At 36.6% G+C, this 25,001-nt stretch overlaps 1 protein-coding gene across 1 annotated transcript in view; it reads left to right on the top strand.

Moving 5' to 3' along the window:
- Positions 1 to 25,001, top strand: part of LOC148941706 (adhesion G protein-coupled receptor L2-like) — a 224,013-nt gene that overhangs the window by 14,750 nt on the left and 184,262 nt on the right. Inside the window, exons 3-4 of the mRNA XM_089104233.1 lie at positions 22,975 to 23,118; positions 23,882 to 24,118. Coding sequence (XP_088960359.1) covers positions 22,975 to 23,118; positions 23,882 to 24,118 — 381 coding nt within the window. The remainder of the gene's footprint in view (positions 1 to 22,974; positions 23,119 to 23,881; positions 24,119 to 25,001) is intronic.

The raw sequence follows: 25,001 nt of genomic DNA, 5'->3' as shown, positions 1-25,001 counted from the left end.
CTATTAAAAAGGGCACTAGCCCTTTCAATTTCCACTCGAATGAGCCCTTTTTGAGTTTCTACGACAACGCTTTCTATATGCACCTTATAGGCCCCCAGGGCATAAATTACAACCCTTGCCCTGAGGGCTGTGAGGGGTTTGTCATCCTCAAAGACCTAATTTCCAGAATTTTTAACTACGTTAAAAAATGGCTATCTCAAAATTTTGACTGGATATGTTTGGGGAAATTGTGGGCGTGAGAGGTGCTTTAGTTGCTCTCCAATCACATTCAACTAGTAAAAACGGTACTAGCCGTACGGTACTCGTATTTCCAATTGAATAAGCCCTTTTGAAGTTCCTACGACAACACTTTCAATAAAAATCTTGTATTTCCCCAGGGCATAACTTACAACCCTTGCCCTTGGGGTGGGGGGGGGTGTCATCTTCAAATACCTAATTTCCAAACTTTCAACTACGTTGAAGAAAATTACTATCTCATTGGATGTGTTTGGGGAAATGGTGGTCGTGAGAGGGGGGTTAATTGCCCTCCAGTCACTTCCGACCATTGAAAAGGGCACTAGCTGTTTCAATTTCCGATCGAATGAGCCGTTTTCGAAGTTTCTGCATAAACGCTTCCTATGAAAACCTTATATGCCCCAGGGCATAACTTACAACCCTTGACATAAGGGATGTGAGGGGGTTGTCGTCCTCAAAGACATAATTTCCGGACTTTTCAACTACGTTGAACAAGATGGTTATCTCAAAATGTTGATTGAATGTGTTTGGCGAAATGGTGGGCGTGAGAGGGGGGTTACTTGCCATTTAATCCCTTCCGATTATTAAAAATGGCACTAGCCGTTTCAATTTCCAATCGAATGATTCCTTTTTGAATTTTCTACGATAACGCTTTCTATAAAAAAAAAACCTTATTTGCCCCCAGGACAGAACTTACAACTCTTGCCCTGAGGGCTGTGGGGGGAGTGTCTCCTCAGAGACATGATTTCCAGACTTTTTAACTACGTCGAACAAAATGGCAATTTCAAAATTTTTATTGGATATGTTTGGGGAAATGGTGGGTGTGAGAGGGGTGTTAGTTATCCTCCAATCACTTTCAACTATTAAAAAGAGCACAAGTCCTTCTAATTTCCAATCGAATGGGCCCTTTTTGAAGTTTCTACAACATCACTATCTATTAAAACCTTATGCCCCCAGGCCATAAATTACAACCCTGGTCCTGAGGACGCTGAGGAGGTTATAATCCTTAAAGACCTAACTTCGAATACTTTTAACTACGCTAAATGAAATGAATATCACAAAATTGTGATTGGATGTGTTTGAGCAAATTGTGTGTAAGATAGGGTGGATAACTGTCTTTAAAATACGTTCAACGGCTAAAGTTCACCCGGATACTTTAAATTTCTAATCGAATGAACCCTTTTTCAAGCCTCTGCGACAGCACTTTTTATAAAAACCTTATTTGCGCTTAGAGCATAACTTATAGCCGTTGCCTTGAGGGCTGTGGGGAAAGTGTCATCCTCATAGATATAATTTCCGGACCTTTCAACTACTTTGAACAAAATGGCTATCTCAAAATGTTGATTATAAGTGTTTGGATAAATGGTGGGCGTGAGAGGGGGGTTAGTTCCTTCCAATCACTTTCGACTATTAAAAAGGGCATTAGCTCTTTGAATTTCCAATTGAACTAGCCCTTTTTGAAGTTTTTACGACAACACTTTCTATAAAAACCTTATATGCCCCCAGGGCATAACTTATAACCCTTATCCTGAGGGCTGTGGGGGACTGTCCTCCTCAAAAACATAATTTATATCTGAATATCCACTATGCTGAACAAAATGGCAATCTCAAAATTTTTGATTGGATGTGTTTGGGGAAATAATGGGCGTGGAAGGGGTGTTAGTTGCGTTTCAATCACTTTTGACTATTAAAAGGACACAAGCCACTCCAATTTCCAATCGAATGAGCCCTTTTCGAAGTTTCTACGACAACTCCTTCGATACGAAGTGTCCTGGTCTAATACCAAGAGAAAAAAATAATACATTGCGCCCACATCCTTTTTTACTTAGACAGCGCTATTGTGCTGCCTATGATAACATTATTAATAAGCTTAGGTGTCTAACCATCATGTGAATCCCATGTTAACTTATGGGCCATTTTATGAGCAAACACTGTATTGGTAACCATGTAACCCCAAACTAGATTTGTTATACTACAAAGTTGCAGCAGTCTTTAGCCATTACTGTTTTCTTTTCCTACGCCAAATCTATCTAGGCTAGGATACCATCTATCCCTACTTCTACTGACCTAGGTGTTAAAATCGCCTAATAAAAACACCAAATTTCTTCCTGGGACTCTGTCTATTTGTTCCTGTAGCTGTAAGTAAATTCACCTGAGTCAGTACTATCTCCGTCAGTCAGTTCTTCAGGGGCATATACTACTATGACTGATACCTTGCACTATTTCGTCAAAAATGAGCGATTCATTATTTTCGTCGGAGTAACATTCCAAGTTGGAAATTCATATTCTTTAAATTACTGAAATTATTTTGGCCTCGGGAAGAGCAATGGCTCCAAAACCAGTGCAGGACGGGGAACAACATATCTTCTCAAGTCTACATGAAGTGTTTAGAACCGTACAGTAGGAAGTCATTGGGACCCAGGGGCCTCGTTTGGGGGAGGGATGAGGGGTGTGGTCAGTTGCCCCCACCCCATAATGTGGAGAAAATTATTATATATACCATGCCCCTTGACTATCTGGATATGAACCCCTTTTGCCCCTCCCCCCAATAAATGCTGGAGATTCGTCACTGCTGGGACCTCTAATTGAAAGATGGCTTTGTGCGGCCCTGGTCCATCTTGGTCACACAACACGGTTTTGAGCACTTGCTCTTCTATGAACAAGAGTCGAAATCCTGCACAGACAATCTCAAGCCTATTACCTCCGACTCATTACATATTCATACCTACAAATATTATCAAATATTAATTTTCTCGAGGGGCTCCTGTCCTCAACGTTACCTTGTAGCGCGTTAGCCACCAACTTGCTCGGTATGAAGCTTATTGATGTTTACAACCCTTCGCCAGTTTGAGATGCGGTGACGGTGATGCTATGCTACCTAGGAATGGAGGGTGAAGCTTCGCTTCCTAGACCCCTAGCACCACCACAGAACTTCCCTAGCTTAGCTTGCCCCTTGCCTATTGCTGACCTAGAGTCAGCAATAGGCTTCGGGAAGGGGATCCTGTACTAATTTCCACTAAAGTTTAAAACCACAACGTCAAAGGGCAGCATCAAAGTTTGCAAAACAACTGCAACTATCTTGCATGTTTTGGGTCTGTCTCTCGCCTCTGATTCACTAGTTGTTTTTCTAAAGTTCAACATCTGAAACTGGTGCACGGTAATAAATGTTAGGCTTCTTAATAGAAACGGGGACTCCGAATACCCCAATTTTAACACTAACATGTTCAGCAGAAGAAACTGCTTTTCAAGTTAATTCCATACATACAATAGCCTATTTATCAATTTTTCAGTCACTCATAGAAGGCTATTGGAGTAGAAACATTTGTGCAACTTTTGATAAGAGGGAAAACCCTCCCAAAAAGTCGTAGAATATTAATGAAAATTACACCGTCAAATTCTCGACTTCTAAGAAACAGAGCAGATGTTGCAAGTCCCTATCTATAAAAATACCAGTAGAGTAGTACCTTATACTTCTACGACTTTATGTTCCATCCTATGATATTCTGGGCCTTTACGTTCCTTCCTATGATATTCTGGGCCTTTACGTTCCTTCCTATGATATTCTGGGCCTTTACGTTCCTTCCTATGATATTCTGGGCCCTTTGAGTTCCTTCCTGTGATATTCTAGGCCTTTATGTTCCTTCCTATCCTATGCTGGTCCTTTATGTTCCTTCCTGTATTATTTGGGGCTTTTACGTTCCTTCCGGTTTTTCTGGTAGGTAATTCTACTTCTACTGGTCATTACACTTTTCTTTGTCAGGGGATTTACGCAATTTCAAAGTTCAATGTCTTTTTTTTAGTGATAAATCAAAACCAGCATCTCTTGTTTCGTTGTTATGCAATTATTTTTTGTATATATTCAGGTTTCAAAATAGATTGTTCAACAGTTCTGAATAGTTTATTGAACTTAACACTACAGACATTTTATGTAAACATTTACATAGAAAATTGATAATTCTAAGCAATTTCTGGTGAGTAAAAATTTTCTCATTATTATAATAAAAAAAAATTGTCTTGTCATTAAGTTATGGAAGAAATTCTTTCCTTACACTGTGTGGTTACCTCTTTTAAAAAGTTTTGACTACTTAAGACAGACACTAGAACTAAGGGTACTTATACACTTAGAAGCCTATTGTTCAGGAGCTGAAACCTCTAAATAGTTCTCTTATAGGCTGAAATTTACGGTGCGATTTTTATCAAGATGAGTGTGCCTTTTTAGAGATGTTTTTTGAAAAAAGTGCTTAGCTTTCGATCAGTAATTTGGGGTTATAATAAAATGTTTATTACTTTAATGTTTTAATTGTTACAAAAGGTTCCTTATTATCAAGATCAGCGGCTTTTTTTTTTTTATGGATGTTTTTTAAAATACATCCACGCAATTCAGAAATTAAGGTGTTATTTTTATAAATATAAGTTAAACATTTTAGGGATTATTTTTAAAAAGTGCTTAGGTCTCAATCGGTAATTTGGGGGTTAGAATAAAATGTTAATTCTTTTAATGTACTAATTGTTACAAAAGCTTCCCTTTTAGAGTTTCGGTTTGTTCCTTACTTATAGTTCGCTACCATGTACTGCTGGAAAATGTATTTCAGTGATATTTTTAGATCATAGTAGCCTACTGATGCTTTTAGTCTTTAGAAGAAGAAGAACCAAAACAATTTAGAATCTATTACGACTTCTTTCGTCTTCGATAAGTGCATGGATAAAAATTCTAATTGGTATTTTTTTTTTTTAATTCACAAAATGGTTGGTTTAAGTTTTCTTTTACAAGATACTCAGACAGAAAGGATGGTGTACATAGATAGGGAGTAGGGTTTGCCTAATGATGCTTTTAGTCTTTAGAAGAAAAACCAAAACAATTTAGAATCTATGCTGCTTACCTTAGTTTAAGAGCTGAAAATCATTCTAAAAAATCTAAATTTGTAACAATGAGTATTTTATTTTGATAATAAAGGAAAATATAAATATTTATTTAATTGAAAAAAAAAATGTTTTACACTACTTTAGATGCCTAACATAAACTGAATTATTTTCCAAACCCAAAATGCATTTTTTTTTCATGCTAAATTTTTGTCTTTTTTTAATTGAAGAAGATATCTTCAATAAACCCCCTTCTGAAAATAAATCAATATATAGCGAAGGTATATGAATGAAGGCAACAAGACCCTCTATTATCAAATTCGCTGGAAGAACTACACATGACTTGAAACAATCAATAGCCGCAAATCTTTTAATGGCGGGGTCCTCTGACACCAATGTTTACTCCATGCCAGTTGGAAGGAAGATGAAAAGGGAATGGGCTACTTCAAATAATACCTCAGCTCTGCGTACAGAAGATTCTGAGCTTGACCCCCCTCATGTTTTGCCAAGGAGTTCAGATATAGAAGCCCAGCCGGAATTTGTAAGTATATACATAATTTTTTCTATCCCTATTTTCAAAAATAAGGTAAACTTTCTCAGGCGCATAGCTTTTGATGAGTAAAAACTTAAAATTTGTTTATAAAAACTATTTCATTTTCTTTCATTAACCGAATTAGTGATATATAAAGCAAAGATTTTAACACTATCACGCATTTCTATAAAAAAAAAAAACTTACCTTGTAACTTCTAACCAAGACGCATTCTAATGCAATAATTCCAATATTCCTTTTAAAAACAAAAACTATCTATTCACTGTTTCTCAAACTATCATATATTTTGTACTAAACAGTCACGCATATCTAGTGCTCTTATCAAATTATTCCCATTGCTCTAGTCTGAATTTTAATACTCTTAGTGAGGTTCTTGAAACAGGATATGTATTTGCGATAAGAAGGGGTCTTTTTAATAATCTCCGATTATGTCTTTCACATGCGAAGAAAACATTATTTTGCATGAACTCATTTTCAAGCAATTATTTTCGTTTGAAAAAAGATGCATTTGAGAAAAGAATTTGAGACTGTTCTATTTGAACAGTGTTGTGAAGTCCAATACCCCCAACTCGAAAGGGGTATCGATCCTCCTACCTCGAAGGAAGCTCCCGGTTCCCAAGTGTCCTCCCCGGGAGGGGTTTGGAGGGGAGGGGGCTCTAAAAAGGACCATCCAACATTTTAATTGCACTTTAATTGTTGATATGGATGGAGAAAAAAGTTCTTCCCTCTTACAAACATTTATTTAGCCCAGGTCAACTTCAAACAAATCCGTTGGTAAAAGACAGAGGAAAATTCGAATTATTGAGAAAGTAACACCAACCGCCGACATATGGGATTCGTGTCCGTTAACTGAAGCTGAGGAGCAAGTGTTCATACAGCATACCGCGTCAGTTGAACGATGGTCAAATTTCATTGAGAATTAGAATGAAGAAGCTCAAACACTCGACTTGGACGCATAGTTTGCATTTTTATTTAAAAAAAATTTTTGTAATAAAACTATTAATTTTTTCTATCATTCTATTGTTATAACTTACCCTTCTAATAATAAGACTACATTTTCCCGACTAAAAAAAAAAATATATTTTTTAACATGTTCAGTTGACATTATGAAAGACATAGGGCAATGTAACTTTTTTTTCTTCTTCTTTTAATTGTTCAGGTGATGATGGTGGGACAATGACTATGAGAAATTGACAGTTTATTAACTATAAAATAATGGTTATTTTACATAAAAAATAAAACTTTTTTTTCTACAGATTAAAAATATAGCACCACCAGCGACACCATTGAGTGATGAAGCATGTATATTTACAGAACCAATTCTGTCACCACCAGCAGAGTTCAGGGATGAACCTACACTGGTTCTAAAGAATTTGGATTGGCATGAGAGATTCCTTAACGATGTTTTAATGGAAAGCGTCAGCCTGGAGGACTTAACTTATGATATTGACATGCTTGAGGACCCAGAGTGGGCAGATAGTTTCATGCATGAATATTTAGGTGCTGTTACAAGTAAATCTGATCCGGGTCCTCATAACGAAATTCCTTCAGAGGACAATACAGGCTTGTTCGACCAAGTGTCTCCAAACACCTTGGAATATGTACTAGGGACTCTCATGTCACATCCCCCAAAGGTGATTGAACAGACTGGGAGTGGTGTTATTGACAATTCCCTGTCACCCTCCTCCACCATTCCACTTAATAGTAGTAGTAGTAGTAGTAGAAATACAACAGTAGCTCATTTTTCCGGGGACATTTTTAACAGCAACTTTACAATTAGTGAATTGAGTCCTGAACAAACAGGGTCAGGACATGAAAATAGTGCAATGTCCCCGGAATTGCCTAATTTTTGTCTGTTAGAATCTGCTCTAAACCATTTGCAAACGTACAGGGTAGATTTTAGCCTTCCCGAGGAAAACTCAAGCATTATTTTAAATGACTCCGTGAAAGTTCTCCATAGCTATATCGACAGAATTCGAGCACTTACTGAGGTTCAGATCCAGAATTGGGGAGGTCGAGGGGGGAATTAAAGTATCAGTGAACCAAAAAGTTTACTTACAAAACGGGACATCTGGGGACATTTTTTATTTTAATTTTTAGACAGGCAACCAGACTTTATAACCACATCTAAACGATTTTGAATAAAACATTTTAAAAATGGTAAAAAAAGTAATTTAAAATTTTGATACATCTAATGAGAGGGGAAGTGGGTTCACCATTCTATACATTGAATATATGGATCTGAATCTCAGAAGATTTAAAAAAAACTTTATTTTAAGGGGAGCAGGTAGTCGAAAAATAAAATGCCACCCCGATTTGTTGGCTACAGGAGGAGTTCAGGGTTTCAATTTTGACACTGGACTTCAATGCTTTAAGTATGCGTTTTAAGCAGCAGCCCATAAGACATTATAAAAAGAGTCATCAATGAAAAATCTTGACAAACTTGCACGCAACGGTGGGAAAAATTTCCCTAAATTTAATTTTTATTGTTTGGAGGGATAGTATCCGGTGTCCTTTAAAGAAATAAGCATACTCGAAAAAGCAAATGAATATCTTGGGGTGGGGGTAGTTGTTCTCCAGTATGACACTGAATTTGTCGATGGGGGAAAAAACCGAATAAAAAAGGGGTTCTATATTCAGTGAGGACACCGATGGTTGAAAATGTTAAGAATTTTGTATGGGTTATTTATGAACATCCCAAAGATGAAAATTCTTATGGTCATGTTTTCCCCGTCACAGCAATAAGTCGAATCATATCTCAAGGTGTGAAAAAAGGAGAACGTTTCTATTGCCGCATGTACATGTCCCAACTCACATTCGAGCAAACAGTCTCAGACCACATGATTCCTTGCTAAAGTCATGGAAATCAAAGACTTAACCTGCCAATAGAAGGCAGATACTTTACAGTTTAAAATATTTCAAATTTACCTCCTGCAATCTGATAAAACGTCTTTAGATTGCGAAACAAGACTGGTTTAGGTATCAGACCCATCAAGGCCAAATATAGTCAAGGAACACAAACTAGTTGCGTGTTCCTATGCGCACGCCCGTCGCGACGCCAACAATAAAATGAAATTGGAAGAGTTTTTTTTGACTATGGACGAGGAGGGCAGTATGGAAAAGCTATTGGTTTCTTTAATAAAAACAGCAAACAAGGCAATTTCACGATTACGTCATACCAATTATCTTATGACATTGTCGGATAAAGAGCAGCTGGCGTTGGGAAAGAGAACAATTTTCTGGGTGTTTAGGGGGGCCCTTTCCCCAAAAGACACGGTGCAGGACCAAAATCCCCTTATTGGCCTTAATTCAACGAGGAAAAGTAACTGTCAAGGGTGGGTTCATAATTTGTGTAATTTAAAAATTAAACAACAACTTTTTCTACCGGTTTTTATACATAACTCTAACACTGATCTAAAGTATGTGCTACCTGCATTGGCACATCTTCAAAGAAATGGAACAGTGGATGATGATGCATGGGTGATAGATAGCTTTACGTACAAAATCATGCCTAAATCAGCGGAAAAGTTGCTTGTTTTGGAATTTATGTGGAAATTTGTTGAAGCCGGCGTTGAGTACACGAATAAAATTCGCTTTTTAGATTCCTACAGTTTTTTCCCCAAATCATTGAGCGAATTAATTCAGGTGCAGAAAAACGATGACGGCTGCAATGCTTTCCCCCTTCTCAAGCAACAATTTCCAAATGATTTATATGATTTGTTAACGGTCAAGGGCATCTATCCTTATGATTATTATTGTTCCATGTCGAGATTCGCCGAGGAGACTATTCTTTGTATTGAATCGTTTTACGACAGCCTTCACGATCGTAGTTGCACCCCCCCGGAATACAGTTTTTCTAAAATCGTTTGGGCAGGGGGAGGGCGTAAAAAATGCTTTGACTACTGCAAGCTATATTTTTCGAGTGACGTGTTGACTTTGTTAGAAATTATGTGTCAAAATACGGATAAAATCTATGAAGAATTTAATCTTGATTTGGGCTTTTATTTTTCTTCGCCTCATCTAGTGATGGACCTCATCATAAAAATTAGTGGGGAAAAACTTTGTCTAATCACTGACATTGATCAGCACCTGTTCATCGAGAGGTCACTGAGGAGGGTGTTCTTCGGTCACGGGGCCATTCTCTTGGAACCTGCGACACAAGGATAGAAAACAGGGACAAAATTAGAGTTTGTTATACTCGTAATTGATCCTCTCTAACGATTGGCCATGTCCCATAATTCACCAACTGGCACCGACTATAAATTATTCAATAACCATCAAGCTCCCTATTTCCCAAACATTGACAGTGTTGAGGAGACCGTGTCGGTTGGATGGTTTTTTGAAATTGATGGAGAGATACCAGTCGAGCTTAATGAGTCATTAAATAATTTATTTTTCCTATGAATCAATATACCTGTGACTAAGGACTCTTTGAGCACTCACAATAGTCGATTACTCTAGTTGGACGTATTGCATTTGTAACCTTCAAAACAAAAACTTATTGCTGACCTTCTGCCGAAAAAAAACCTAGTTGTACATCATGTAGCGTTAAAATGGATGTGTAACAATGGTTTCAACGTCACAAAGGTTCACCGAGCACTCGAGTTTAGTCAAAAACCCTATTTGAAAACGTTTGTTGACACTTTTGTCGGCAAACGTTCTGCAGCACAGACGAAAGCCGAAAAAGAAATTTATAAACTCATTTTAAATTCGGCTTTCGGCAAAATGTGTGAGAGTGTTTGTAATAGGAATAGTTGTGACGTTGTGACCGATCCAGAACAATGTGCTCGAATTATTGCCGATCCCAATTACACTTCTTTTACAATCATTGGCCCGGACATGGTACTTTTGAATAGGAAAAAAAGACGCATTGTCCTGAATAAAAATATTGCTGCAGGCAGTGCTATCTTGGAGATCTCAAAAAAGCACAAGTTGGAGTTCTACTACAATGTGGCTAGGGTACAGTGGCCGGAAAAGGGGCAAATAGAGGTCTGCTACGGTGACACGGATTCTCTACTGCTCAAAGTAAAAACACCAAATCTAATTGATGATTTGGCGCACGGTGAAATGATCAGGTCACGGATGGACTACACCAATTGGTGTGGTGGTCTTTACCCTGAGCTAGTAAAACGTCGGGCGCCCAATCAGCTTTTATTTTTTAAATCTGAAACGAGTAGCGACCTGATTTCTCGTGGTATGCTTGTAGGTCCGAAGGTGTACTTTATACAGACATACGACGAGGAAATCAAGAAACGTTGCAAAGGAGTACCCACGCGCTATGTGGACAAGAATTTCGACTAGAACATTTATAGGAATTGTATTGTTCAAAATACAATTCCACGAGCCAAATTGTTGGCAATTCGTTCATTGAACTACAGGAACTATACTGTAAATGTAGAGAAAATAGCCATGAGTACCATTTCCGACAAGGTCTATGTTTGTCAAGATGGTGTGACCACCCTCCCCCTTGGACACTATTTAACTTCAGACCGGATCGAGTGTATTGCCCACCGGGAAAGTCTCGGTTTAAATAAAGTCCTGTAAATAATTTCCTAAAAAAAACCTTTTGGGGGGGGGGGGGGGGCCTCGCGGCCCGGGGGAGGGGGGGGCCGGCCGCCGCCAGCGCAGGGGGCGCACCGTCACCAAAGTTATCTTTTTTTTTTTTGACTTAGAGCAGATTTTTTTTTTCAAGTGCCATCTCTCTCTAATTTAATGTTTTTTTTTCTCTATAAATAAACAAAAAAAAATGTTTTTTCTCTCTGTACCTATGTAAATGTTGTTGTATTTTTTTATTATAAATAAATTTAAAAAAGTGTATTTTTTCAAGTGCTCTCTCTAATTTAATGTTTTTTTCTCTCTATAAATAAACAAAAAAAAAAGTGTTTTTTTCTCTGTGCACCTATGTAAATGTTGTTGTATTTCTTATTATGAATAAATTTAAAAAAGTGTATTTTTTTTTCAATTTATTGTTACTTTTTTTATCTGCATATAATAAAAGAAAAAATATAGTTATATATTAATCTTTGTCTTTGTCTTCTTCTTCTTGACGAACCGAGTAGTGGTAGGAGTAGTGGGGAAAAATTATTTAGTCATTAGACAATTAGGGTCTACAGTTAGTTGTCCAGGTGAACTGTTGAAAGGAACATGTATCAATTTAAAACACCATTTAGATCGTTTCTGTGTGGGCCCTCAATGTCGGGCAAAACAACACTCTTAACTAAAATAATTAAAATTTTTATAATGTTAGTGCTGAAAAGCCGAAAAAATCTAATAGTCCTAGATCACGTCTTACGAGTCTTGCCATATAATAAAAGCAATTGCTCCCGGACCAATGAGAGCCGTGAAGATGCAGTTCCTGCAGAGACTGGATGTTTTTCACAATATATAATAAAACTCTTGGCTAATCTTAGACGATCTGACTGACTCCATTGAACAATGGTCTCAGCAATTTTTGCAATTGTTCACTGTTCGCGCTCATCATGAACAGATTTCCGTTACTATGGTTCTACACAATCTTTTTCATCGGAGCAAATGTATGCGAACACTTGCTTTGAACTGAACCTACTAAATCATCTACAGAGTTGTTCGTGATTCTAGCTTGCTAATAACCCTCAATAAACAAATCTATCCAGGTGCCCCTAAATTTCTCCTCTCAGCATACAATCAGGCAACTAATAAACCCTACGGCTATATCCTATTGGATCTTAATCAAAATACGCCCGAGGATCTGCGTGTAGTCACAGATGTTTTCGACAATGAAATTACAGTATATCTCCCCGGGAGCACTAAAAAGAGCTATTAGTCGGTATCATGACACTGAAGAAACTACATGAAAATAGACATCTATTTTCAGTTCTAAGCACTTCAAAACCTCAGCTTAGGAAAGCAATACCCAAACATGGTATTAACAATGATTTCATTAATCTAATATCCGAACTTCTTTTAAAATTTATTGTGGACAAATTTCAAGAGCCAGAAGTATACATGCAGGTAGCAAAAAAACATCGTTTCCTTGTGAGTAAATTTGCCCATAAAAACAAAGGACTATTTATCTAAAAGAAGCGACTTCTTCCGGTAGGTAGTAGCTTTTTCACACTGTTACTGCCAATAATTGCAGGACTTGTAAACAGTTTTCTCTAGATGGCAAAACACTATAAATTGACTCAAATAGAACTTGCTCTCTCACCCGTCGAACACTTTAATGAAAATCTGAGACAAGTCCTAGACATTGAAACTATTAATGCTGATAAAAAACTGGTTCTTCGTTAAGATGCTTGTAACCGAGGGAGCACACTCTTTAAATAGCATCCCACTGCTGCTGCTGCTGATCCCAAAAAAGACTCATCTCCTAAATAATCTGCTGTTGGAGCGATCTTCATGAAGTAGTAATTTGTTTAAATTTTTTTGAAAATTGGAAATATAATCCCCAAAACTTTTGGTTAACACAGAAAACGACTCCTAACCTATCTCTTGGAAAGTGGTCAAATTCAAGTTGAGAGCAATGGAGAAAGGATTATAATTCAAGGCAAGAGCTATAATCTACTTGATTTAATGTATGACATGGTTACAAATCGTAAAGGACTATTATCATTTGACACTCGTCTATACAACTTTCTAAATACATTAAACTTCCCCAAAAGTCTTATTGGCAATAGACAAATTTTTAAAAAAATTAAATGAACGTGCATCATCATCGTCATCATCAACATTAAAAGATGAGCTTGAAGAAGAAGATTTTAAATAAATTTTGGAAAATACTAGCACACCCCTGAGAGCTAGACAAAAGCGAAGACGTATAAACTCACCGCCACCACCACCACCATCAGCAGCCATTATACAACAGGTTAGTGATAATTGCTCAAAATTCTTTCATTAGGACAGTTGAAAACTCAGAAAGGTGCTCATGACTATAATGGCGAGGTTGTTATATTATGTTACCCCAACAAGCCCCCCAAAGTCACAGGTGCTTAAACACTAATTGGCAAAAATTATCTACAAAGTGAGCCAAGTTATACTCTGCATAGAAATCATAGACTTCGTGCCAATCAATATCGAAAAACTAAAGCATTTTACCCGTTGGGTATAATGCAAGCAGATCTCCTGACTCTAAATGAGATTTAATGATGTCATAATATGCCGTAAAAGTATATTCTACTTTCAATCAGTGTTTTTAGACACTCTGCACATGCAATTCCATTGCGATCAAAGAAAGCTGGTGAACTTGTTAGTGCCATAGAAAGTATTCGCGAACAGGATTCATATAAAAAAAATCAAAAGGATCACTGTAGTGAATTTGTTAATCCTCATGTTGCAAAAGTAATATACACATATAGTACACTTCTACATCATACTCAAAGTCCTATAAAGGTTGCATTGGCCGAACGATTGATAAGAACTATTCGACTTTTAATTTCAAGATATTGTAAATTGAAAAATACACCGGCTTTTATTCATGATCTAGATAAAATCATGTTGATTTATAATCAACGACCTCATCAATCATTGTCCAACTCTACACCAACGGAAGTTCATCATTCGGATCATAATACACTTGACACTTTTCTTAAACACTATTTCAATGAATCAAAGGTTAAGAAGAAGAAAAATTAATTCAAGGCCTCCGATACTGTTCAATTTAATAGAACAACTAATGTTTTTGAAAAGAGGACGTACTTGTTGTCCGCTGAACTGGTTAAATTGGCAAAAAACCTAGACACTAAACCTATAACTTATCGTCTGCGGATACCAAAGATGAAGAGATACTCGGCGGATTTTATGACTATGAATTGCAAAAAGTAAAAAATGCAAGTGAAATCTACCAAATTGAAAAGATATTAAAGACTCGTACTCGCAGGGGTAAGAAACAGTTACTTGTTCGATGGCTAGGATACTACTCTTATTTTGATTCTTGGATTGGTGTTGAAGATATTGACAATGCCCAATGATTTCTATGTAACTTTCATGTCCAACGTTTCCGATCCTCTCTACAATGACTTGAATACGACAAGTGATTTTTGGAAAAAACTCTCCCCCGCCGTCAAATTTGACGGCGCATCTGAAGTGGATCTTTTTTATTGTAGTATCAAAAATACCACCGACATCCTTGGAAAGGGTAGTAAATAAGAAATAAAAATTAAACTCTATGTTTAGCCGACACCACCAGGGGATCAAGAACAAATTCAAAAAATTAATTGGAGGGATTATACATATGTTGAATTACCCTACGAGGAGCTCACCTGCATGAATGATTTATGTCGTACTATCAATAAAAGAATTTCTGCTCGTAAAAAAGGAGCTTTTCATTTCAACTATTCAAAGGAGGAGGGCAAGATCTACATTAGTTCACCTATTGCCAATGAAAAGATTATTCTCAATGATAACTTACAGGACGTTCTTGGCTTTAAGCTCAATATAATCAATGGTAGAAGTGCTGGAAACACTAATTTCATTTTTGCTGACTACCCACCTGCCTTCTCCACGGACTCTTGTATATTTCTCTACGCTTCATTTGTGGAAACATCTCGGGTTGGTAATTCAAATGTTCCCCTCCTACGAGTTCTTGAACGAAAAACCAATGAAGAACATGTTCATCACTACAATATAAAGCATCTTCAGTATATTCCCGTAAACACTTCCTATTTGGAACTCTGTCAGTTAACACTAAGAACTGAATTAGGTGATCCTCTAGCAATATCAAAAGGCTTAGCAGTGATTACATGTAATTTTCAACCCAGTCTCAACGACAGCACAATCACCTAAACTGAACAATAGAAGAATTCCATTTCTCTGTCCCGATATCAATTTTTATGTTTGTGCTTTGAGTCTACGTCGAATAGGCACTAGACTAGACTACTACAAGGGGCGTACTACAATATCGGGCTATGGTCTTGGTAGCTGGTTTGCTAGGCTATTTCGTTCTGCACTACCCCTTGCCAGAAAATATTTTGTACCTGCTGCATCAAATTTTGCTGCCTCCACACTACAGGACTGGAGGTCGGGCAAGAATTTCAAGGAGAGTGCTAAGGAAAATATTAGATCTTCAGCAAGAGATGTTGGTGAGCAATTAAAATCTTTACAAAATGGGGAGGGATTAAAAAGGATGCGTTCGCCTCATTCACTCATCAGTCTCCTCCCAGGCAGGAAGCAAAGGACATCAACAAGGACTTTGAGAAATAAAACAACGAAGAGCAATAAGCAGCAGAAGAAGAAGAAAAATAAAAAGATTGTTAGATAAAAGAAGGATTTCTTCTCTTAAGATGACTTATCTCCCCCACAAGGAATCATATCCATCAATCAGTTCCTCATTGAATCTATTCAATGCTGAAAATGTTGATGTCAGTGTCAAGTATGGCTACTATGAACAATTTCACCCCCACCAACCCCTCTCGGAAAATATACACTTTCAAATATTTTCCAATGAAGACTATTTCATTGATTTGTCGTCAACATTTATTGATTTAAATGTTGTGGTGAAGAAAAAGTCAGATAATACAACTCCAAAGGCCGGTGATGGTCTCTCTTATGAGAACTGTATTCTACAAAATATATTCAAGCAAATTAATGTATTTATTCATGGAACACTGGTGAGCATTAGCAATAATTTATCAAACTATGCAAGCTACATACAATTTATGATGATGACGCCAAAGGCGTACAAAGAGATGAGAGGACAATCATTGGGCTATGAATATTGATCAGGTGTTGATACTGACGTTGAGCTGACTACTTCAGTGACCCAGAAGTATCATCTAGTCTGAAAATAGAATCCAGAAATACTTGTTACATTTCAGGTATTACCCCCCAAAGTCCATAATTAAGTACTACTACAGCTTATTCTATCAAATTTCGTTTTGAGAAAAATATATTTTTCAGCCCGTAACGCGCCTTCCATAATCTCGTTGGTAATTATACAATTTAAAAAAAACCATGTTATGAGCTCTGTTGCATTGGCAGTGGAGAAGCTAAGAGCCAATGGTAACAACATTAAACTTCTTGTCCCCCATACGATCACCAATCAACGTCACATTGCCACCGGCTCTCGTAGCTATAGCGATTCATCATTTATCAATGGAGAAATCCCATCAAAATTGGCTTTGGCCTTTGTGAAGAGTGGATCCTGGACTGAATCCCCCCACGATTTTAATTTTTTCGTTCTATCTAGCCTCGTGTGCAAAGTGAATGGTATTCCACTGTACACTCTATCATTCGACAAAAAATCCTATAGAACTCTGTACGAGTTGACCATGCAATCCCTAGATCATGACTCTCAACTATTTGAAAATGGAATAACCGATTCAATGTTTTCAAAAAATCATGGGGTTATTGTTTTGGATTTGTCAGGCATGCAAGATATGACCATAGTACGAACAGGGAATGTATGTTTAGAGTGTACATTTGCCAATGCTCTGACTGAGAGTATCACACTAATATCATTGAGTCAATTTGAAAATTATTGGGAAATCACGCCCAACGGCAGTGTTCAACTAGACCTAGCACCATGAACACAAACCAAATAATCAAGGTATTTAGTATGGATCAATACATGTCCCAGCACAAGTTCTTTTGCATACCCTTGGACTTTGTTAAAAAAATTCCAAGTTTTAACAATACCCTTATCAATGTTTATAGCAGTCCATCGACTTTGAAGACCGGTCATTGGCTATGCATCTTTCAAACAGCAAAGAATATTGACATTTTTTATCCTCTTCGTTTATCGTATAAATTCAATATACCGGGTATCAGTAAATTTATTAAAAGTGGAGAAAAAACCAGTATTCAAAATGAACGACAAGCACAGGATTGAATAACTAAAGCGTGCTGACTTCATGATCTAAGCTTTTTTATGTTCAAATGTGTTGATTCAACCAAAAGGCAGTTTCTCGACATCTACCTTGACTTACCTCGATTGAATGACTTTCTAGTGTATAATATACTTACAAGTGTATTTAATAATGATTTTAGTGCCCTGATAATAAAATATTCTAAAGATGTATGTGAAATTTTTTATTAATAAAAAAAACTATATACATGATAAAATGACTTTTCTACTCTTTAGATTTCATCCACTACTACTAGGTATTTGTCGACAACAGCTAGTGCAGGTAGATTATCTGAATTCACAGTGTACTGATCCTGATGTAGTGCAATGTCAGGGTCACATTTTCTACAGTAGAGTGTGACTTCACTCTTGTCATATCTCTTTGTATAGTCAATGAAACTATTCGCATTCATTCTATAGAATTCCCATGTTTCAATTTGCTTATTTAAAGCAATTTCACAAACAGTGTCCTCAAGTGTCGAATCACATTCAGTCACAGCCAAATAAAAATCAGTGGGCTTATAATCATAACACCCAGTGTCTTCACAATGATAACGTAGAAACCATATTCTTTTGTTGTTCCAACAGTTGAATCGTTGACCCGGTTCCTCCTCCCAGAACAATCTCAAACCACGACGATACCAATCTCGTACCAGTAAACTAAAATCACGGTTAGGATTCTTTCCAATCATACCGGGATATGTACTCTCCCACTGATTACATTTATCATAATGACAATTGGAGCATAGGTGACCTCTAGGCTGAGAGTCACGCACCTCTTCAAGACAGGAAGTACAACCTTTAATTTGTACAGAATATCCTCTATGCAATTTACACGGGTTGCATAATCTACACTTTTCATCATACTCCTCAATCATTGTCCAATTCTCACATGATGACCAGCTGCCCTGTGTGTACATACATAACGGACATGTATGGAACATTTTGTCATGTGTTGACACTCTCACTACCACAATGAAACTGAGCTAGCAACAAAAAAAATTGTCTGAGATAGAGAGAGAGAGGAGTAAATCATCCTTGAGCACCATCTTTCTTATGAAAAAAAGTCCTAAATTTCTAAAAACTAATGTTTAAAAGCATATCCACAATATCATTTTGTCGTGTCGTAATCAATATATTAATAAATTGTATAAATGCATTTGGACCACGATTTAGAAGCTTCATACAATACTCGAATGATGGAGAATCAGTTTTCATTATATCAACAAGCATTCCCCGAGAAAATATCTTCCCTTGAATAGACAACTCTAGAAAATCATCGTCTAGAATTAAACGTTCTTCCATAAGAACTAGATTCCTCATGATTCGATCTTTCTCGAATCTATCCATTTTTTTTTTAGTCCTAACTCTCTCACGATCCACTTCAGACTAAACAGAATTTCTTTTTTCTACTCTAAAAAATATATGCTTGTCTACTATAGAAAAAAAAAAAAACACCATTGATTTAGAAACATTTTTATTGATCATAATTACAATAATAATAATATTCACTGATGCATTTTGTTCTCATCAATATATTTCGATAGGACATCTAATGCTGATCGAAGTTTATTTATATGGAGAATATTTACTTTTCCAGCAAAACACAGCTGCTCCTCCTGCTTAAATTTCCTTAATGATATCACGTATCTAGCATACATAGTGTCCCATTCAAGACATAGTCTACAACCAGCAGTTATTTCCACAGCCACTTTAGATACTCGTATATCATTGCTGCTGCTGCTGTCGGTTCCATCATTAATCTCCAACAATTTAAATTCACCCCTCATTTTTTTTTTCTCCACTAATATCCTTTCAAATAAAAACTATTCTCTTTGAATTCAATTATCTTACTAATATGAATTGTAAAGAAAACTATTCCTTTTATTCAAATCCTAATCACCAATCAAGTTATACTCGTTCTTCTTGGCAAAAGTGTAATGACCTGTAGAATAGGACTACCAGAAAAACCGGAAGGAACGTAAAGGCCCAGAATATCATAGGAAGGAACGTAAAGGCCCAGAATATCATAGGAAGGAACATAAAGTCGTAGAAGTATAAGGTACTACTCTACTAATACCAAAATCCACAATTTTTTTCCGAGAAAGATTGTCACTACGGTGTTTTTCTTTTATTGTTTTGTTGTGTTCTTTGTTTACTTTATTTTTTTTTACTTTGGGCTATTGTGCTGAATCAAATAACCGTAGTAAAGGAAAAAATAAATCAAAATATAAGCTGTAACAACCTTTTCAATCATATTAAAAAGAAACTGCGACAAAGCAAAGTGAAATTTTGGGCCATGAAGCAACAATCTGGCCGAAATATGAACGAAATACCATCGGACTAAAATCGTAAAGCAGCAAACTGGTTTAAATTTATCAAAAAACTGTTTATACGGCCTCCTAGCTTGAAAGGCAACACTGCCGCGTGGTAGTGCATTTGTCCCTAAGCATATTTCCAGTTCTTGCATGAATATTACTATGAACAATTGTCATTATTGTAATTAAATCATTGAATAATGTTTATTGTAGGGAAACTATTTGTGAACATTTTTCATTTCATTTGACTAAGTTGTTTCATTTGGGCTTCATTCACTTAAATACATTTTGGATAGTTTCTTACTACATTAAGTATGTTTTAAATGGTTCTTTCTTTGAGAAGGGGGTGAGTGATATTTTGAAAAGGAGCAAATCTTGGAAATTTTAGGGATATTACCCCTAGGGTGAGGATCCTCAGAAGTGTCAAAGAGCCCATTTTTATGCCCACATTTTCTAACTTTCTGTGAGAGGCCCTTGAGATAGAAATGAAAAAAAAACACTTACCTAAAAAGTTTAAAAAAAAAAAAATTAGACTAAGCGTGCAATTTTGATTAGATTTTGCTCAAACCCTTCTTATTGGGAATATATTTTGTGTGTGATGAAAACATTCATATATTTACTTGCACAGATATGAGAGTCTCGGGATAACCGTGATAAAAAAAAACATATTTTGAATCCCCCCCCCACCTATTTTAATAAGGTTTATTCAGAAAGTTCACCAACATTTATCTGAATGCACCAAAAAATAAAAATTACTTTCTAAAACTTATTTTAAGATTTGCAAAAATTTTGTCAGTAGTAACTTATCATGTCATAAGCTTGTCATGAATTTGAAATTTAAACAAGAGATAAATTATGTATCCTTGCTAAAAGTATCACATTAGCTATATTTTGGCTTGGTAGCTACAATGATGTTACTTTCTGCATATTTAAGGGACCATATTTAAGGGAGGGGATATCGTCAAAACAAGCAGATTGAATGATAGTTTTAAGATACTGTGAAAACAATGACAGATATAGAACAGTTTACTGGAACAATCCACAATCTACTGCTGCTACCAAGAAGCTACAGGCATACACAGCTGTGCATGTTTCTCCCCCATCCGAATCTTTTCATGCTTCATTCCTCCCTCCCTCCTATGAAGCTCCCATTAAATCTTTGCTTATGACCTATTCCCACCCTGATTTGGGGGGAGGGGGGGTTGGCCCCAGGAACTTTTTGTTTGGTCCAAGAAGGACTGCCGAATAACATAATTTGGCCCCGCATGAATGGCCAAAAAATCACACTTTTCTTAAAGCTCATTTTTGAATTGAATTGAATTTTTAATCAAATGTTGTAAACACAATGACAAGCAGAGTATAATACAAGAGAAAAGCAGAAATTCAAGAATATAAAAAAATTTAAATTCGTAAAAATAAATCAAAATGATAATACAAGTGCAATAATTGCACTAATAGAAATAGAATACATTAACTGCGTTAAAATGTTAAACCCTGAGTGTCCATATATTCTTTTAATAAGCATTGATGATCACAACCCCCTTTATATTCTTACAAATAAACGGCATTCTGTATGGCTATTTTAAAAATTTTGACTAATTTATAGGATAAGTATGTCTCTTGGTTTCTTAAAATACAATATTTATAGTCATAGCCATCATTGATAGCCTACTTGTCTATTAAGGACGGGTGGTACAGCTTTCAATCAGTAATTTGTGGTTTAAATTACTTGGCCCTCTTAACAGTTATATTCAAACCTATTCTGGTATCCTGAACAATCCTTACCGTTAGTTGGTTCTTCAGGGGCAAATACCCCTATACCTAGTACCTCGCACCTTTTAACCATTAAGTTTGCAACTAGAATTTTACCATTAACGTCTTCCTAATTTTAACAAAACTAAGATGCACCCTTATTCCTCATAAATCCGACTCCTTGCCTAAATACCCCGTTTTCCTACTTGAATGAAAAAAAATTATATCATCTACTTTCATGTTTTCTAGCTCTGAAATATGGATTTCCAAGACTCACAAGTTCAACTTAAAACATTAACATTCTTCAGTCAGAAGCTTCAATTCGAAAGTTGTCGATTAATGTTGCAAGTATTTTTGTCGCAACTCTTATATTATTTAAATCATTGAAACTGTTAGAACTTTAAGAAAACGAATGTCTCCTGTCTGTGCTGGCCCGGGCCTAGCGGCTCTGAACTGAATATACACAAATGCACAAGCCATCTTATAAGCGGACAGCAGAAAATCTCCAGAGTCTCCAATCTACTAGTGGCTTTTAAACATGGGTCCAACTTTAACAAAATGTGCTCTAAGGTTTTTGGTAATTTGCTCCCACCAACACGAGTCTATGTCTGTGTACTAACAATCCCAGACTTATTCCTAGACTAATCGCAGACTAATTCATTCCTGCAGATATTGTGCTACGTTAGGGAGGCAAATCATAATAAATAGTATATCAAGGAAGGGTTTAAACACTCAAAAGAAATATCGGAATGCACAAAACCGAGAAGAGCTATCAGTTGCTCAAAATCCAGTGCAAGGCTGTGTCATTCCCAAGACTACAATTTCCTTGAAGGGTGCTACTCCTAAAGCTCATCTGCAACGACGTTAGCAATCACGGTTTTGGTTAGGCAAGCTCGTGAATTTTATATTCAGATGCCACTATAGGGGTTGGACGGGGCACAGTTTGGAGGGGGGCAAGAGGGGATGAGTTGTCCCCCAATAATGTGGAGAAAAAATATTATATATCCATGCTCCTTGACTATCTGGATATGGACCTCTCTCCCCCCCCCCCATAAAAATACTGGAGATTCACCCCTGGGCTCGGAGACTCCCCCTTCTCTGCGTATCAATCCGGTGCCTTGCAGTATTCTAACCTCTAGTAGTCTTTTTACATAGATAATAACCTTACCGCATTTGGTTCTAATAAGTAGATAAATGAATAGCATATGTTTATCTAGAAATATCTTATTGTTCTTGCTTCAAATAAGTTTTTTTCAAATGCAACTATTCATTGACTGAACTTTTCCTCGCTTTTACGTTCCCTCTTTGAGTTTCTCTATTTCTTTGTCCCTCTCCATTTCTCTCTCTCTTCCTTCCCTGTCTTTGTCTCTCTAAATCATTCTGTCTTTATTTGCCCCCCTCCCCCAAGAAGGCTTTAAAGTTTATTCAAGTTCATTTTTAGGCCCCCCAGCTCACCTTCAAGCTCTTTGAGCGTATCTGGAATAACTCAAGTAACTGATTTGACATGTCTGCAAATGGTTGGATTCTTTATATCTGGTCAGAAGGTACCTGACCTGTATCCAGCATCTCGTGTGCCACTGATGAGGTGAGTTCTCTCTCTCTCTCTCGCTCTCTCTCTCTCAATCTTTCTTTCTCTTTTCTCTATATTAAGAACCCCTAAAGTTTTATTCGAAATACTTGTACTGTAAAAGACTCCCAACCCACGCAGTTAGCCATCAACTGCGTGGGATGGTTATTGGTGTCATCCTACTGAGGCTATTTTGAGACAGCATTGGAGTTGGAAGGGGAGCGCTGTAATTAATTTTGCCTCGAGGGCAACTAATCCTAGAAACGGCTCTGATTGTGGGAGCAGAATTAGGTCCACTGCCCTTTTTCCCTTATACTCGCATACTATAATGTGTGCAGAGGACTTTAGTTTTCAAATCAGTATAGATGTGTAGAGATTTATTTGTCAGGTGGTTTGGAATTTTTGGTAGAACGTGCTACTTTGAAAAAAAAAAACGCCGAATATAGGCCACTAATATGAAAAAAAAAGTTAAAGCTGAGAAATCTGGGTATTTTTGTCAGCAGAACCAGGTCCACAGCCCTTCTCTCTTCATATGTGCGTATTACAATGCGTACAGAGGACTATAGAATTTAAATTGGACACAGAGGAAGAGTCCATTTGTTCAGGCGTTGAAATCTTAGAGAGAAGGTGCCACTTAAAAAAAAGATATAAGGAATTAATATTGTATGAAAATATGAAGAAATACGAGAAAATGGCAAAAACCTCTATATTTTGTGACAAAACCAAGTCCAAAGCGTTTTCGTTCTATGCTCAAATACTTATGGTTAATTTCCATTTTCAGTCTGAGAAAGAATAACCTTGTTACAAACAGCGATTTGATAGGATTTTCTCTTGGCTCAACTCTACCAACCAACAAGTTAAAAAATACCAATGGAGAACTGAAAGTGGAGATATTGGTCAAGAACAAAATAGCAGCTGACTATCCAATTCAGGACGTTATTCATAATTGTGGAAATGGCTACCCAACAGTTATACCCGATTCCCAGATCTGCTCATTCTGGAATGAAGATTCTCAATTGTAAGTACCCTACCTAAGTAAAATTTTTGTTTCTTTGTGGTTCAAATAAACCTTTTTTGAACCAGGAACCACGTTTAAACCATTTTTAAACTATATTAGAAACCATATAAATCAAATAAACCAGTGTAAGTACACTACCTCTATAAAACATATTTGAGCTATATTTGAAACCATATATAAACCAGATAAATCAATGAAATACACTACTGATGTGAGTTCTCTATTTTCCTATAGTTCAAATAACCATACCCAGGGTATCCTTGATGTTTTCCAAAATATTTGATTGACTCGGGTTTTAATGGTCGTGGTCACTTGTCCAGACCAATTGAAATAAACTTTGATATCAATTACGGTTTTTCATCAGGTTTTGTTTTCGGATATAAATATACATTCTTAATAATGTAAGGAACAATACGGGTCTCACATTGGCTTCATTAGCAATTAAACCTTGACACGTTGTCAAAAACCCGCCAATGAGACACTGACATGGTTACATATTGTTGCCAGCAGCCAAACAGTTCGTGTAAAAAGCGACCATGGTAATGTTAACCGAAACTCCAAAACTTAGACGTATAAAAGGGGTGTGTTATGAATTTATTATGTGTTTTCCCTCTCTGTTGTTATTTTGTTTTTGTTGTTTTTAATAAAATCTCTCCCTCTCATTCTATTGAGAGGTGCTAGCCTTAGCAACTTTTTACATTTTCATTTTTTTTTTCTTGAAAGAAAAATGACATTTAAAAGTGATTCATTACTTCAATTTTGATAAAAGTGCATCATCCGATTCTGTATAAACAAACCCCTCCCAGGAAGAGCTGCCAAGCTTCTGAATATGGAGACACAAAATTTTATGCTTTTTACATCACGATTGTGCTCTTTTTACATG

This window comes from Artemia sp. Qi Xiang Cuo, chromosome 18 (genome assembly GCF_049724085.1).
Source record: "Artemia sp. Qi Xiang Cuo chromosome 18, ASM4972408v1, whole genome shotgun sequence".
Classification (NCBI taxonomy): domain Eukaryota; kingdom Metazoa; phylum Arthropoda; class Branchiopoda; order Anostraca; family Artemiidae; genus Artemia; species Artemia sp. Qi Xiang Cuo.
Note: the sequence above shows the minus strand (reverse complement) of the source record. Positions and strands in the feature narration are given on the sequence as shown.